The sequence below is a fragment of the Fulmarus glacialis genome, unplaced genomic scaffold (genome assembly GCF_000690835.1).
Source record: "Fulmarus glacialis isolate BGI_N327 unplaced genomic scaffold, ASM69083v1 scaffold2006, whole genome shotgun sequence".
Lineage (NCBI taxonomy): Eukaryota > Metazoa > Chordata > Aves > Procellariiformes > Procellariidae > Fulmarus > Fulmarus glacialis.
In genome coordinates, this window is record NW_009217282.1 from 18,312 (window position 1) to 36,151 (window position 17,840).

Here is a 17,840-nt window from a genome sequence, read left to right on the forward strand (position 1 = left end):
GCAGAAGTCCATGCATACCTTCCTAGTACCTGAAGTGTATTTAAATATTTTGAGGATGCTCATCTTTGTGCATTATATGGAGGTACCTTCAGGATATCTGGTCCAGGCGTGTCAGCTGGACTTTGAGAGCGAAGGAGTGTTCCTGCAAGGTGATACTAGCTTTGACTGGAAGCTTCTTAGGTCTTTGGAAGAGTTAGCGTTGTGAAGACTGTATAGGCAATAAAATCATGAATTATTACTGAGTCTACCCTTATTTAAAGATCTTTCAGTAATTGTGAGCATGTGTAGATGGCACAGTCCTACCTTTTAATTAATGATTTGTTCTCTTCTGCAGGCTGGCAGTGATGGTGAAAGCATAGGAAACTGTCCTTTTTCTCAGAGGCTGTTCATGATTCTTTGGCTGAAGGGAGTGGTGTTTAGCGTCACAACAGTTGACCTAAAGAGGTAAGAAATACTGGGTTTATCTGACAAGCAAGAGTACACTACACTTGGTGTAACAAATGTTTGTCTGGGGCTTCTAAATCTTGCATGGCTTATTTTCTGAAATCAAAAAGAAAATCTGCTCTCATAAATACTAAGAGGCAACCTTGATGTAAATGGTGCATTCATTGATGCTTATTTATAAGTATCTGTAACAAAAAAAAAAGGGTCTGATAAATTCCCTTGAATTAAATGATGCTCTTCTCCTGTAAAACTAATAGCTGACATGAAGTCTCTTATAACTGAATACTGAATCTTACTAACTTCACATTTAGATCCCACAAGTGAAGACTGCTGGATAGATATTTTAGATCAACCAATCTTTGATCAAATCTCCAATGATTATTGGATAACTGTCAAAAATAATGTGCAGCCTACTCCTCTTTTTAAAGATTTTAAGATAATATTGCTTATTATGCAGTAAGAATAAAAACAACATGAAAATATCTGTCCATGAGGTAAATATGAGCGAAATAGAAGTGAAATGGGTAGGAATAAAATGTAAAATATTCTGCCTTTGTATAGTGTTAGCCAGATAAGTCATGATGCTGTGTGTCACCTAAATTGCAACTTCTCCATCTATGAAATGAATACTTTAGTGGCTAAGAAGTGTGAAATGTGAATCCAGGAGTCTTAATTTGCTAAGGTTGGGTGTACTTTTATTGGAAGTGGTAATGCTAAATTCAGCAGAGGCCTTGTGTTTGTTTTTGGTGTGAAGTAATGTTTTCACAGCACTAATGTCATGTAATGTTAGTCACTGAACGCTCTGGAGAGAGGAGAGACTGCCAGTGCTTACAAACCTTATTTTCAGAAATAAAGCCAATAGAAATATACAGTGTTCTCCAATGAATCAAGTGTAAAATGTGTAAGAAAGAAATAGCCCTGCTAGACTTAACCTCCTCTTGTAATTTTTTTGAAGGAGGTGACTTGCTTTGATTTTTAAAAATCACTGAGGTTGCTGCTTCAGTGCTGGCAACTAGTGTTAAATATTTCCATGTGTAGTAAGGCTGAGGCAGACCACTCAAACGGAGCGGGAGAAAGCAGCTTTTGTCAACTGTGTGTGCATTTGTAGCAGCTCAAAGATCTTCTCTGGCCAATGTGGGATTTTACTGCAAATATAATTGTTTCTGCCAGCACACATAAACCAAATATATCATATCTTCCATTTAGCACTGCGTGTGGTTTGTAGAGACCTCAGTGCTTGCGTACTGTTTGTAGTTTTGTACTTCCTTTACTTTTAATGGTGCCGTTATTTAACCTATCGCAGTTATTGGGGTGGGGTGGGATGAGAATAAGGTTGAAAGAGACATTTTATACTTGGAAGCATTTTTACTGCTGAAAGATATCATTAAAATGCCAAAGATGCCTGATGGATTGGCTTTATTTGTGTCCCTTTGGTAACTTTGAATTAATTGGATGGGGGAATGGGATGTAAGACTAAATTTTAGAATATAAATTGGTTGCAGATGTTTAAAATTGTCCTTTCTTACACAAGGAAAGCTTTTTTTCAGTTTTTTTATATTGGGGAGGGGAAAACACAAAATAAGTGCAAAATTAAAAAACTGCATGGGAGTAGGTCAAATGAACTCTACTTTTTTGTTGTACTCTGAATGTGTTTTCTGGTAAAGGAAAAGAAAGACCGCTGAAGCTAATTCAGATTTGAATAGATGTTGATATAAAGTTAATTAATTTTAGACTTTATTTAAAGCTTTATAAATACAAATTTAACATTCTACCTAGTTTGAGTAGTGTAGCTTGCAGAATACCAAATTCAGCTAACTGCTCAAGTGGAAATGTTTTATGCCAGATGGTGTTTTTTCCCCTGTTAGCATTACCAGAATGATAATAGGTGCTAGATGTTGCCTTAATACTTCTAGTAATGTCACAAGAAACTGCTTTTACGAGTACTTCATTAAAGCCAATTACCCTCTCTTCTTTTTGTTCCTGTGAAAGACACAAACTTGTTGAAGAGCTGGGTAGTAATGGTTTTAAGCACCTGAATTTATTTTGCTAGCCAAAAAAAGGTTTACTTGCAAACCATGCTTCTGCCTTGGTAGCGTAATTTCTGCACAACAGTAAGGCAAGCTGTGTCTGTTTGTGAGGCTTAAAAGGTCATGGTTGGGTACAAAAGTTCACAAGTAAGTAACTTGGGACACAGGAAAAACTGAGTCTGATTTGACTTTGTGGCGTGTATTTTTCTCTTCCACAGTTGCATTGGACATCATACTCTGCTAACAAAAGAACATTTTGCAGTTCTCAATTCTACTCTTAAGACACAAAAATATGCACACAGGCAAATGAAGTGGGACGTACTGCCCTTTCAAAGAAATCATGCATTTCTTGCTTCTGTTTAGTCAGACAGAGGCTTTATTCTTTCCCTTTTCAGAACCAGCATTTCAGTTCTCAGAGATTTGACTTGTTTTGGTGACCAGAGCAGAGTTGCAGTACATAAACCATTTGTTGGGCTTGTAACAACAGTCAAGGCCAGCTTGCATTCAGTTAAGTTTTGAAATCCTATTTTAAACATCTTGATTGTGTGGTTTTACAATTGTGTTGACAGACAAAGATTAAATAAAGAGATTAGTAAATATTAAAGACTGCCCAGAGGTGAATGCAACTTCAGCAGTGTAAAATACTGCTTAGGAACTGGAGACAGGGGTTTTTTTATTGCTGGCATTTTTTTTGTCCACGATACTCTTCAGACACTCGTCACAGTATTTGTGTAATTTATAAATCACTGTAGAGCATACTACATTTTGGGGCTGGCTTTTGTCTGATCTTCGAGAAATTATTTGAATGTTAATTGCTATTCTGGTTTGTGGCAAAGCCATGAAATGTTTATACCTTAACTCTGGTGTTAAAGAGCCTGCCCACTTAATTAGCTGGTGATAGCCAGATGTTTAAGTATGTGGCCCTACCTCCAAATACCCCGGTAAACTTTGGGGCAGGTACTAGCTATCATGGAATTGTTTTGAGTGGTTATAGAAGTTTTTTGGTATGTGTGGGTGTTTGTGGGGCTTTTTGGGAGGTTTTTTTTGGTGTTTTTTTTTTCTTTTAAAAGCTGTCCAGTTTTATCTCTGAAGTAAACTTCACTGTAATACTTTTAATTGCCTTCTTGTTTGGACTATTAAGGGAAGTTGTACTCTTAGCCTTTTAAGGATATTCCTGTGTACTTGTGGTGCTCTAAAGGCTGTGGCTTGTATGTGGTAAACCAGGGTTTGTTTACTGGCAGGAGTAGCAAACTGGAAGTCAAACCCTGTATTATTATGTTTTGGCTTTGGCTGTGGGATGTTAATCTCTGCTTTCTTTTTCTTGAAAGATACAGGTGGTCTGACTGGAGTGGCAGGAAGGGTTAATAAAATGCTCTAGAATCCTTGAGATGCACTCTGATTCTTTGGAAAACTTTTTTGGTTAGTTCATTAGACTAGTCTGTTTCTGAAATAAAATCTTTCCTTTGATAGTATTACTGCAAATCCAGTGGTCTTGCCTGTGTTTGTTTTTAAAATAACATTCCTTTTGAGGAATTTTATCTAGCCAACATGCGAAATTGGAAGTGAGCCACTATGACTTCCTGTAATTGTTGTGGGTTACAAAGCTGTATTTAAATGAAGTGTTAAGCTACTTAAAGCATTAACCGATGACAGACTTTAAATTCTAAAAGTAAGAGGGTGATGGCAACTGTTAGTGAGAAGTAAGTTCTTGGAAGCTTAAAAATTGAAAATGGTTAAATTCTTGTATTAACAAGACTTCTGTCACCTGGCTAAAAGCAGGGTGCTTAAGTATGAAAATCAGTTTTCTCATTCAGTTTTACATATACTGCCAAGTGCTCCTGTCTGTCGTAAGTACACTTTGGCTCTATATACTGTTGCTGTTTGCCCTGCTTAAAACGTTCAGCAGTGGGCAAGGACATGAAATCCTGGCAGGGGTTCTTAATTTTGTAAGAAATAAAGAGCAACATTTCTACAGGATAAACTTGTAAACTGTGCTTAGTTTACAGAGTCTGAGTGCTATCCCTGAAAACACTGCTTTCTCAGGCTACCCTGAATGACCATGTTTGTGTATATTACTAAGCTAGTTTCCCTGTCCAGTACAGTCAGGAGGCTTTCTTGAACTGTAGTTTCAGTATCCAGTAAATCCAGTTCCTGCATGCCTGGTGCTGGCTCAGAAATGTGGCCACGTCGTACAAAGCACAAACCCAGTTCAAGGGTTACCATCTGGTTTGGATTTGTTCAAACAGTAACGAAGGGGCAACTTTATCTTGGCAGACTTTCTGCTGGATCAGGTATTGTTGTTCCTCATTCAGCATAACACTAGCAAAAGGTGGTAGTCATCCTGTAGCGTGTGCTCTGGTCAACTTGACAGAAATGTAATTGTACAGTCGTGCCTCATCTGGATCGTGCGTACTGTCGGATGTTGGTACACAGGGATGGGCTGAGGAACTAGGAATTGCAGACTGCCCTCTAAAATGGGGAGAGGTTCTTAGAGAAGTTAGATTGTGTCTGTCTGAGCAGTCATCCTGGACTGTAGGCAATAGCTTCGTCAGAGCGAAGTTTTAAGTGCCACTACTAAAGAAATGCCAAGCAGTAGTGTAATTTTATTTCTGCTTGCATTGAGACAATTGCACTAGCTAATGGGGGGACTAACTAATGTTAGGGACTAACTAATACCATGATGATTTACTGGGGAAAAATTGGCTGCAGCTTTTTAGGTGATGCTTTGCATTTTATAGCTTGTAATGAATCCACATCTCATTATTGACTTCAACTTTGCATCTGACTCTGCTGACAAGGCAGATGTGAGAGCTTTACCTTAAAGAGTAAGTTAGGCATTTTGGGCTGAATGAGTAGGCAGGTGTATATGCGCAGCTGACATATAGGCCTCTAAACAAATGCCTGCGGTGTTGTTCCTTGTCACTACAGTGTCACAGCACAACTAGAGGAGAGAAAAGCCAATTGCGTATAAAATAGACTGGCTTCACTTGATGAGGATTAGTATGAAAGGAGCTGGAGTGAATAGCGAGAGGTATCACCAAAACTGACTTTAAGATTTAGAAATGTCTGAGTATTTTAGCTTGATTCTGTTTCTCCTGTGTCTAGTCATACTAATGTTGGGGATTCTCCTCCCTTTGCCCAAGTGTGCTGCTCTTTATTTACAACTAGTATTTTCACTGGAGGAAGCTTTAAGCATAATTTTTAAGCATGACGTTTAAGCATCTGTCAGCTTGTCTAGAACCAGATTCTGTGTGCACATAATAAATGGTTTATACATGCTGCTTTATCTCAGACTTGCTTATTTCCTGAGAAGCTCCGTGTAAAAAGGGAGGATTATCACTGATCGCAGATTACGCTATATATAAACTCTGTACTGCAGCTCTTGGGAAAGAGAGAGAGTGTATGGTATATATATCCCCCTCGCTAGTCAACATTATATCAACTTGAGAAAAAGCATAGCCAGAGGTAGGAGGAAGCAGTTGTTTTTAAGTATTTGAAATTAATTGTTATCAAGTATATATTCAAAGTGCTAATCAAGCTGTAAACTCACTTTTTAAAAAGAAAACTGGTGATATCTTTTTAAAACTGCAAGGATGTGAAAACCTTGGGCAGTGCTTTTGTGATTGTAGCAATGAAAGCTAGGGTCATGGGTGTCCCATGCTTACTTTTGTGTTGGTTTGTATTTCACCCTAGAAAACCGGCAGACCTTCAAAATTTGGCTCCAGGCACTCATCCGCCCTTCATAACTTACAATGGTGAAGTGAAAACAGATGTGAATAAGGTTGAAGAGTTCCTGGAAGATGTTTTGGCTCCACCCAAGTAAGTGTTAAAATGATAATTTGTCACCTTAGATTAGATGGAGTGTTCTCAAAGGAGTTTTCTGCACTAATTAAGATGTTCTTCAGCATCAATAAACTGAAGATTAGACATTGAAAATAGCTTGGAGTTCTTGCTTGTCATACCTTTCCTCCCTCCAGCTCCCTCATCTGTATATTAAAAAATACTTTCTTTTAAAGACTATTTTAAAATTGTCCTTTGTAGAGTCCGGTCATCCTTCCTGCAGTTTTCAAACTAAGTGACTTTTCCTTTTGATGACTGGGGCAGGCCATTTGGATGATGTGTCCAAATAATGTAAATGAAGATGAGCCCGCTATACAAAACTTAGCCCTGACTCCCATCATAAACTGGGAATCTGTTTTAAGGGGATGTGCGGTGTCCTTTTGGAGACTTCGATTTGCAGTCATTCTTCTAGGTGTTACTTAAGTCTTCAAGAGTTTGTCGTTTTCTTGTTTTTACCAGAAATATCAGTGAAATTTGTATTTAATGTTAAAGTATTATTTTTTTATTCCTTCCAGCTTTCTATAAGCAGATGGACAGTTGATAATTGTACAGAATCAGTGATTACTAAATGCAACTTGGAAATAATTTTTAAAAAAATTAATTCCTTCATACTAGGCGTAATGATGAGTCCTGGAGATTGATTATTTAGTGTTTGGAAATTATGGTGGAAAATACTGAACACTTTTAAAAATAGTTAGATTACACAGCACAAGCATGAGAAATGTGTTCAAGCTTTCTCTAAACTGTTGGCTTTCTTCTCCCTCAGCTGGCAGGCAATGGCAAAATGCAGACACTGCCTTTAGCAGACTGAACTGTTTTGTCTTTTTAGTGTGGCAAGATTTTACTTTTTTGTTAAAGGATTTGGAGTCCATGATACTCTGGGGCAGCTGATATTAATTCAAATGAAAAAAAGATCTCCAGTGAACAGAGAATGGACCAGAGTATTTAATTTGTTACCTGTTTGATGCCTAACTATATTCTTGTTTACAGAACTGTGATCTGCCCCCTTGGCAGCCCTGCTGTGCTAGAGTAAGGGAGCTTGCTCTTGTGACCCCGGGCTGTTTCAGACACTCTGTGCTTGAAACAAATGCCTGATTCAGAAAGCAGAAATATGCTTTGATATTCCTCTGAAAAGTGATTAGAAAGTGTTGGGTTTAAATATCTTAACTTAAATGGAAGTGTGTGATATTACACTTCAGAAGCAAGTCCTCCACATTAATCTGAAGATGGATAAATTGGTAAATGTACATGATATAGAATTAATTTTTTTTTTAAATAGGGCTGTTTTGTGCTGGTTAATATATGATGAGCATCATTCTGCTAAATGTGCTGTAGATCTGCTCCTTTCTACTTTTTAGGTACCTAAAACTTTCACCAAAGCATCCAGAATCAAACACCGCTGGAATGGATATTTTTGCCAAATTTTCTGCATTTATCAAAAATTCTAGACCAGAAGCCAATGAAGGTAGGTTACTTGGGGGCCAATGGCTGTGCACATGTTGTTTCATTGTCTTGTGTTTTTCAGAGCAGCTTTACAATGAAGTGTCTCACTGACAAATTTTGCTGCATGTTGATGGACACTTGAGGGAGTCTCATGAATTAAACCTGTGGTTTAAAGTTAATGGTCAGAAACAAAGATTTCAACACTTCCAAGGAGAACTTCAATTAGACAATGTTCAATCCGAATTTTAGTAGGGTATGCACGGTTTGTAAATATCCCTGGCATTGAAACTTCTCTACGCAATAGCCACTCAAAACTCTTGAACTAAGTAGAAATGATGGAACTAAGTAGAAACATCCAGAACCAAATTCCGTGCAGTTTGTGTCATGCCGCAGTGGTTGAGTTTCCACACATTTGCTGTGAGGCCTTTCCGCACACTTGGTTATTTGACCTTTCTAGGATTGAGGGCTCCCATTCAGAGTTCTGAGTTAAGCTTAGTTCGTGTTGCTTTCTTTAAAGGATTAAGACCTTTCTGTGTGGAGAGAACATAGTAGATGGAAGGTAAGGGCCCAATAAGAGATAAAGAATGCACAATTAGACCTTTAAATAGTTTAGTACAAATCTTTTGTCCTCAATGTACTCAGAGGGAGAACTTAAGTCAGGGAATCAGAGTGCCTTTCTGCTGTATTTCAAATGGAGAGATTGAAAATATTTGTAAACAGCCGAGAAACACTTTTCGATTTTGTGGGGTGTGCTGCCCTCTGCTGCTGTATTCCATAAACCTCCTCAGTAGTCTGTGTGTTTAGTCGTGGCTGTTGGCTGAGCATGTGACATTAAACAGATTACGTTTAAATGAATATAAACCCTAGCATAGCTTAATTCTAATTAGTTTAAGTCAGTTAAGAATAGTCTTAAGAAACGAACATAAGCCACTTTTTAAATAAAAAATAAACACTTGTGCACTGTCTTAGAGTAATTGAAATTATAAATTAGTGCAAACTCATGTATAAACCAGCTTTTAAATAACCTGCATCTGTGTGACGTTTAAAGGGATTCCAGTTCAGTTTCAGTGTTACTAGTGACCAAGAAGGCAGCTCTAGCAGTAGTGTTGCCACAAAAATTGTACAAGGGTTAAAAATCCTTCAGTATATGGTCTGTTCTGGGTAGTACAGTGATGTAGATTTTGTTTGTCAGATGTGGTACTAATATCAATATTATAAATGATAGTTTGCTTTGAAATTTGTGTGCTGTGGTTTGGCTTTCTTTTTTGTTCTTAAAACTGTTCCTTCCTCTGTAGCCTTAGAACGTGGCCTCTTGAAAACCCTCCAGAAACTGGATGAGTATCTGAACTCTCCTCTTCCTGATGAGATAGATGAAAATAGCATGGAGGATATTACAATTTCTACCCGCAAGTTTTTGGATGGCAATGAGATGACATTAGCAGACTGCAACCTGCTACCCAAACTACACATTGTCAAGGTAAATGACTTGTATGTTGTTATGCGATAATGAAGGACAAACTGCTTATGTTTATGACATTCTGGAGTCCAACTCATTTCAACCATGTAAGGCTAACTACAGTGTTAACAGTGCATGAGATTGTGTAAGACTTAAGTAATTCACAAGGGTTTTAGGGATAGAGCAGTTGAATTCGATGAAGGTGTGAACCAGTAGACAAGTTGGGCGGCAGATGATAAAATGGCACAAGCAATGACCAATGTGGTCATGTTGGAAGTTGCAACGCTTAAAAGAATGAGGTAGAAGAAGGAAGGTGAACATCATGTGACCAGTTAATGTTTGAAGTGGATGTCTTCTCACATCTGTAGAGAAAACTGCTCTATTAGCAAAAAAGTAAATGACACAACGTGAAATACAAGGATTGTATTAAAAAAAAAAAGTTGGAAGTCTAGAAAGAGGTAGCCTAGGATAACTACAGGAGTGAAGATGTGCCTATATAATCGTGGTTTGATTTCTTTTCACTGTCTCCAGTGATCTTTGTCAGTTTTGTACTGCAGATGGAGCCACAGATTAAGTTTCTGTCTGGATGCAGAAGTATTTACTTTAGTGAGGACAGTAATACAAACTAAGCGAGGCAGTATGCTGCCAGGTCCGGGCATATCCCAGAGGGGCAGGTTCTGCTGACTTCTGAAGTGACTCTGAGTGTACGTGTTGGAAGGATGGCTTATCCAGAGAGTGATAAGGGATGGAAAAGTGGTTTAAGTTGAAGGATGTAAATTCATAATCTAATGCTTTTGTTCTAGGTGGTGGCCAAGAAATACCGCAACTTTGAGATTCCCAAGGAAATGACAGGGATTTGGAGATACCTGACGAATGCTTATAGCAGAGATGAATTCACCAATACCTGTCCTGGAGACAAAGAAATTGAAATAGCTTACAGTGATGTAGCCAAGAGACTCACTAAGTAAACAGCACTTGCAAAAGAGATGACTTCTTGCATATTCCATAACAATGCTTCTAACAGACTGCTCTTTTCATATAAGATAGCAATTTTTTTTGCATGAACTTGCAGTTATTCAAAGTTATGGTGGATAGACCAGGTACAGTAATTACCTAAAGTTTGCAGACTTAATTATAGGCTTGTTTTTCCTTACCTCCTTTCACAGCAAGTTTGAATATCATTAATGCAGTTATGTTAATGTTGCACTGGGGTAACTCTAGATTCTTCAGTATGAAGGGTTATCTTGCCCCTACTACTTTTCTTTGCAAACATTTGGTCCCTGTCTACAAATTGGTTTAGGATACTGTCTTGCTATATGGTACAAGGAATATTTATGTATGTTGGAATTTATTGCTTTTCCAGAAGATCTATACACAATTGTCATATCTGTGACACCTTGAACTGTACCTGCTCGTCTATCCTATTTACATATAGAAGGGAACTTATTATCCAAAAGAGCCATTTGCAGAATATTTGGCAATGTTTTTGAAAAAAATTCTCTTGGATTTGACATCACAGTAATGGTTGAGAATGGACTCAAAATGTGAAACTTGGATTTGAATGACCTCAGACATCAGGGAAGTTTGAATCTAGGTTTGAGTGCTATAGCAGGAAGCTTGCAGTTCAGAGTTGGTATTTAGTTGTGTCTTCAGGCGCTTGACGAGATTAAAAAAACCCAATTTTTTTTTAAATTGGTGACCTACATTTGTCCCGAATTCTGAGTTGCAGCAAACGAATAATTGTCAGGATGCCCTTTATCATCAGGAAACCGGAAGAACTGGATGCTTGCCATCTGTTCACCTTAAAAATCGCAAGTGGCTTTCTTTTTGGTAGTTAGGAGCCTTTATTTTGTATAGGTCTTTCTGGTGATATTTACTTATAAAATCTGTGCTGTCATAAACAAAGTACATGTAAACATTAGTGTCCTAGTTGATAAATAGCTACTGTATATGGTGAATAGCAGTGCAATGATTAGTGATGCAAGACTGAACACTGATAGCTGTTAAAGTGGGAGTCTTTCTGGGAACTTTTTTAAGCTATTTCTTTACTGAAGAAAGCTAAAGTGACCTTTAAAGATAACATTTGCCTTAAATTATAGTATGCATTTTTTCCTGAAAGGAAATCTATTAATTACTCTTGTAAAGAAATGGTGCGTGAAATCCAGTCCTTTACATTGAATTTATCTTAATTGCCTGTCTGTGCACCTGGATTGCAATTTTGCGTAATCATAATCATTGCACTACTATACATAATCTTTTTACAGCAACACTGAGGAATAGCACTACAATTTTTTTAAAAGCAATTTTCAAATATTTCTAAACCAGGGAATAGTTTTCGTGTTTAAAATTAATGATTTTGATGCATGAAATAAACTGCTAGGTTATTTTTAAAAGACCGTCATAAACAACTCCAAAGACTGCTAGACTTATATGCCTATTTTTTTGTAAAGATACTTTTATATTTAACTGATTTTAGAAGCTGGAAAGTGCTATTCCTGGTGGGTTGTTCTTGGAATATTTAACATTCTGCAATAACATGGAAATGCTCACATAAACACTTTTATACACTAATTTTTTTGGTAAGCACTGGCTTTATGAAAACCAGCCTGACTTTTCTAAGCGTCCTGCTTTTGCTACTTTATATACCCATGAAGTTAGTTTGACATAGAAGAGGTAGAGTAAAAGATCCATATTTGTATACATGGCTTGTGGTGCCTTGTCTTGCCTTCCTAGAGCTAGAATTCCATTATAAAGGCAGTTAGCAATCCTGTTATGTGTCTTTCAAAGACAACCATAGATACACTTAGACCCTATTATGGTTTATTACAAGGGTGTGTGTATTACAGGCACAGAAAGAAAATTCTGCAGAGCGACCTGGTTAGGAAAAACTTAACTGTAGCCTTTTAATAATTACTGTATTCTGATGTCACGTTCTCATCCTGAATAAAGTTTCTCAGCCATAATAATCCTCTGTAGGGATTCAGTCTTTGCTACAACGTGACATCTAGAAAAAGGAATAACTTCCTTTTTTGTTAGATAACACCATTTTTAATGACACATAGGGTAAAAAAAAAACCCCAGCCCTCATTGGTTTGGTGCTCTTTGCCATTGTATATAATTAACCTTTAAAAACAAAAATATAGGAAGCAATGTGATTGTGGGCATAACTTTGTTAAATTTTTAACTCTACTTTGAAACCTAGATCAGGATGGCCCTTGGAAGTTGTAGTAACCGGGCCTCACTCCTTTAAAAAGCAAATTAGCCGTTGCGTGCACACGTTAGTACACCAGGCAATTATGTGCATGAAAACACTTTCATACAGTCTTCTAGTGTGCGCACTGCCTGCATATCAATGCACACAAATACTTGCTAAAGTACCAGGCTTGTTTTCTTTTATAGATAATATATTCTCTCTACTTTTTAGGCAATCTTCAAACAATTGTAATACATTATATTCAGCATTAAGTATTTTAATGATTGTGTCTGAAAGCTTGTAAACAAAGTTAAAGCTCTTGCTGTAACTAATGTATTTCTTATCTCAGTACAATGAGGTATTGAGCGTCGGAGCCTTTCCCTTATAGGTGTAATTCAAATGAGGACCAGCTTAGCAATTTCTAAGGCGGTTACCGTATGATAGCTGTTAACTGTCCTGTGTGAAAGGAGCTGGTATCTTTTAGGCTGCTTATTGCAGAGTTGTGTTGTGTTGTGGCAGAAGCTGGCCAGCCTCTTGCTGGCTTCAGCAAAGGCCAGGAATCTAATGGAGAGTGAGCAGCTTTCACCTCTGTAAGTGATCCCTTCAGAACAGCAGAGTTACAGCTAGGGTGGTGTGTAAAAGGCTTAGCGTCTGGTGTGGGTAGAGCACTTTCATCTGGCCCCAATCACCAGCGCTACATTAATTAAAAAAGCCCTTTCATAACTATGTAAATTCTTGACTTCTGTCAACTTGTTTACAATCTGATCTTTAAATGCATTTTTAATTTCATCAAACAGCAATTAATCTACCCCCTGTTTAAATTTAAAATGATGCTTCTAGCCCCTTCTACAATTTAAAAACAGCAGTTACCCTTTCAAGTAGGCATTCCAGTTTGCAAGTTGGTTGCATGTATTAGCATGCTGAATAACTTACTTTATTCTCAAGCTGAAATATGCTTAAATTCCCATTAAAACAGGTGACTTGTGTATTTCCTGAACATAAAGGGAAAATCCATCATCTTCACCCTGTTTTTGTGTGGGAGAACAGATTATACTATATGCATGATTTTTTTTTCTTAACAAAGCTTTCCTTCTTAAAGAGATTCCTTATGTGTAAGAGCTGCCTGTTGAACAAGAGGCATGTGAATTCTGAAACAATTTCATGCACTCCAAAGCTTTCCTTTCCATCTACTGTTCACTGCTGGTCTGTGTAAATGTCCCACACGGACAGTCACAGCCATGTAGCTCGTACGTTTGCATTTTCCCATAAAATTGGTGTTTTTTCCGCAATGGGCATGTCTAAACCGATTGAGAGTAGCGTGCAGTTCCATGATAAGAAGAGAGATGTAATCAAGTTTTTATGCTAAAGTAGCAAATTAGCATTTCGTATCAAAGGAACACAGACATGAATAAATTGAAGATGCTTGAGCCAAACCCACTGATGCCTATCTCAATGTAGAACAAAAAGTGGCTAAGTACAGTCAACTTTTTTTACTCTTTGCCACTCAGAGTACTATCTGAACACATCCAATTAATATTTTCAGAAGAAGGCTTTATCCCAAATGAAAAATATTTAATCTGCCTCAGAACCTGTGCCACCAACTATTACATTTTGTTTCTGGAGGGGGTGTGGGGGATGGAAGAATAGTGGAGCAGAATAGGATATCGAGACTCCCAAGACAGGACATCAAGAATTGGAGCATTGTTTGCAGAAATACTTGAAGAGTTGATACAATTTATTGTAGTTTGCTTATGTCTTTCACTCTCTGGAACATCTTTTACAGATATACCAGTATACTGCTGGCAGCTATTGTTAAAAATAAAATTATATTTTCACTACCAAGCAGATCTTTCTCTTATTTCTGAAGACTACAGTTCTCGTATGTGTAAGCTACGACTTGAATGTGGTGTGCTAAACTACAGAACAAAGCTTTGTAGTAATTATATTCTCAGTTTTTGGCCTTCTGTTTTTTTTCAGTGGTGGTGTGATTTAAGGCAGAATACATGTTGATTCTAACATTATAATTAGCTATTGTGCCCCTTAACAAAGTTAAGAACTTAACTTTCTTAAGAACGAGTTGAGAGACACTGAATTCTCCTACAGAAATAATGAAAAGTGGGTTTTTCCAGATTTTAGGTGGAAACTCTTAAGAACATAAATTTTAGTAGCTTGTTTTTCTGTGGAATACTAGGTTTTCCGAGTTAGACTGTGAAAATTGATGAAAAAGTCATCAAAAAAATTCTCATGTTTGGTTCAACTCGTTTCCACCCAGATAATCCGCTCAATAGCCATTTCAAGAGTTGGGACTGAATTGATCCCATCTACAGAATTCATGGATGTCAGACTCAGTGCTCTTATTCTGAGTTTCAGCTGTGTTTCCTTACTGTCTTCTGCTTTCAGATATGTCTCAACTAGCCATGGTAAACATCATACACCCTTGCTTTTAATTTGAATATGTTCACTAGGTACTAGGTCTTCAGAGCAAAGACCACCAGCCACTAGTGGAAGTTTTCTTCAAAACTTCCTCAGCATTATCATGTCAATCTCTTGTCTGTCTTATGAGTGTTTGAGGTGCATCTGGGGTCTGATTTTTGTTTTTGAAAGGAAATTTGTGGAATCCAGAAGACATTCCTGGAGCCTGTAATCTGGGACACCATCATCTGAGTTTGAGCATGTGCAGGAAAGTAACAGACATGCTTGAAGTACTAGCAAATCCAGCAATTAAACCCTTGGTAGGATTACATACCTGTATCACTATTATTTTACTGACTGTGAGGTTTGTGATCAGAGCTGGGTTTTGCAAAAAGATTTGCAGTTGCCTTGTTTGAGTTTGGTCACATACTTCCATGAAATGCAACAGGGTGGACCAGAAGGTAATGTAACACCCTCTTCATGTGAAGAGCACACTGAAAGGGAGTAGTGTTGAGCTGTGAAGACGTGCTCGTCCTGCATGGGAAAGGCAATAGTCTTAGGATACGCAATAGGTATTTTGTATAACTGATTTGCTGCAAGACCTGCTTTTGACTAGCTAATAACCTTTACATTTTTTGCTAGATTTTGTTTTTAAGATACCTCAGGTGACTCCCCAGTCTGGTGCGGAAGGTTCCTGCTGGATGTCCTAGCAAGAAACAGCTGGATTTTGGCTTCAGCGAAAGCTATGGAGCCCACTCCCAAACAGTTCTGTGTAGCTGCTGACTGTAAGCAATGGAAAGAATTTAAGAGCTTGAGGGGAGCTAGGTGAGGCTGAATGTTTCATACTTGTTTCTGACCACTGCATTCTCCCTGTTCTCAGGGACAGCTCTGATGCGAATAATTTTGAACATGGCTCGAATCCAGGTTTCATAACTCTGGCTTACCTCTCCAAAAATGTTGCCATGTTCCCAAAGAGAACTAGTCTAGTGATTTGTAATGAACTCTAGTGGTTTAGAATCTGGACTACCTAAACTGTGATAAGTAGTAATTGTGAAAGCAGTCGGTATCTGTTCACCTCATCGTAAGGACTGAGAGCAGCGCAGTCTGAGAACTGCAGTGACTACTGTGAAGTGTGTCATCCTTCTCCCGTGTCCTATCCAGCCCCCTAAGATCAACATGCTTTAGCTAGACCCCAGTTACATTTAAGTGACTGTTTTCTTTCAGTTTGCGCTCTGCCCTATTCTAAGTGAGCCTAACAATGTGCTGGAAATTGCTGTCAGTCTCTGGTACCAAGCCAGGGGGAGATCTAGTGATCTTGAGCAGTGGTTCACCTTGAGATGTGTTTTTAATGGCACTAGCCTTGAAATATTGGCATCTTGTTTGGAAATACTATTTTAGATACTCATCAACTTATTTTTGTGATGTTTCATTAAGAAGTTCCTAGAAATAAACCAGCATTTTGTTAGCAGTGTTCCATTTTTTACTTAGGGCTATTGGACACATTTCACTGATTTGTCTTGGTCCATTCCTTTAGCAATTAGCACGCTTTATCAGAGCTCTAGTTTTTTTTATTGCAAAGAGCCTAAAACATACTATTTGCCAAAAGCTTCAGTAATATTAATTGTGCTGTGGAAATTCCAGAAACAGTTTTCTAATTACTTCCTCAACTCAGTTTTCTTATAAACAGCAGCAAAATACAGTTGCTAAAAGGCTGAGGAGACCCTGCAAGTATCTCTGTTGAGTACTTGCTGGTGTAGGAATAAACCAATTTGTCAGAGGGTAGTCGGGATTTTTATGGAAGGAAGAGAAACCTGGACAAACCTTTGTATTCAGTGGGATGGAAAAGGAACTCATTTGACGTGGTTGCCTGAGGGCTTTTGGACACTCATTACAATGAAGGCTAAGTATGAGCTGAATGTCTAAACATTTTTGCTGTCTCTGAATGTCTCCAGGAGAAAGAGGGTGGATGTAGTGACTCATTAATCAAGAACATGTTTAACTGTAGTGGTTCCCAACTCCTCTTAGTGGATCACAGGTGGTCCAGGAGGTCAAGGAGAGCCTTTGATGGGCTTATATGAAGCAGGGGATAGTGCTAACAGTGTGAATGGTCCATGAGAAGTTGACTGACCTTTTAATCACAAATGTTTAGGAACTGCTGCTGGAGGGCTTTACTTTCTTCATTGAATTCATTCTGCAAAAGCAAGATTCACCTTGAACTGGTGAATAGTTCACACCCAAATGCTTGGTTTTGTGGTGGTCTCCTGAAGTCAGTAGGCATAGTGGTGAGACTTAAAGCAGTTTAATCTCTCATGAAAAAAATGCAGCAACACTGGCAATAACAAAGCTCTTTAGTCTGGGTTAGTATTTTTCCAAGACTGCCAAAAGTGTGTGATGGCTGAGCAACTTGGGGTCATGATTGCAGTATTCAAAAGTAACCAGAGATTGGGGGAGGTAAATTAGTCAAGTGTCTTGAGATAATTTCTGAAAAATATTAACTTAAGGCGACGTAAAGAGCTTAGCTTTTAACTGTCTGTGAGAAGTGAAAAGTTTGGAGGTAAGCAACCCTTCTCCATGCAGATCCTACTGCACTTGATCTTGCTAAATTTCTGATGAGCTCTCAAAGCTGATGCTGGGTGGTTTCCAGAGCTGGAAAAAGAGAACTCATGAGTCTTTGACTCAAGAGAAGAACTGCTGTGTTCTTACCACTGGACAGAGAGATGAAAACAGTTGCTAAACAAAGATCAAACGTGAACTTTATAAATAAACAAACAAAATTGATGCTAAGGGACGTCTCAACTCCTTTGCCTACGGCAAAGGGCTTGGCAGGACCTAGGAGAATGACTTTGTCAGTTTGCACATGGAATTCTTATTTTAAAGAGTCTGATTAAAGTGATACTGCTCCTCTTAATGAGTTTGAAGGTTATGCTGGTTAAAAATGGCCTTCTCTGTCCGTGCATTGGTTGTATGCAGGGTAGAGGAGAAAGCATTTACGGTGCTGAACTCTAGATGTAGGACATGACAAAAT

The 17,840-nt window shown here is 38.1% G+C and overlaps 1 protein-coding gene across 1 annotated transcript; it reads left to right on the forward strand.

Annotated features, from left to right (window-relative positions):
* Positions 1-313: 313 nt before the first annotated feature.
* CLIC4 (chloride intracellular channel 4) lies at positions 314-10,704 on the forward strand. The gene is made up of 5 exons (XM_009579594.1): positions 314-444; positions 6,165-6,290; positions 7,670-7,776; positions 9,050-9,231; positions 10,014-10,704. The coding sequence occupies exons 1-5, from the start codon at positions 314-316 to the stop codon at positions 10,176-10,178; spliced, it is 711 nt and encodes a 236-aa protein (XP_009577889.1). The 3' UTR covers positions 10,179-10,704.
* Positions 10,705-17,840: the final 7,136 nt, after the last annotated feature.

Bases quoted from the DNA above. Each gene is read 5' to 3' on its own strand.
- CLIC4 (XM_009579594.1), top strand. From the start codon at position 314: ATGATTTGTTCTCTTCTGCAGGCTGGCAGTGATGGTGAAAGCATAGGA. The intron at 6,291-7,669 runs GTAAGTGTTAAA...TCTACTTTTTAG, and splicing joins GATGTTTTGGCTCCACCCAA to GTACCTAAAACTTTCACCAA. The intron at 9,232-10,013 runs GTAAATGACTTG...CTTTTGTTCTAG, and splicing joins CCAAACTACACATTGTCAAG to GTGGTGGCCAAGAAATACCG.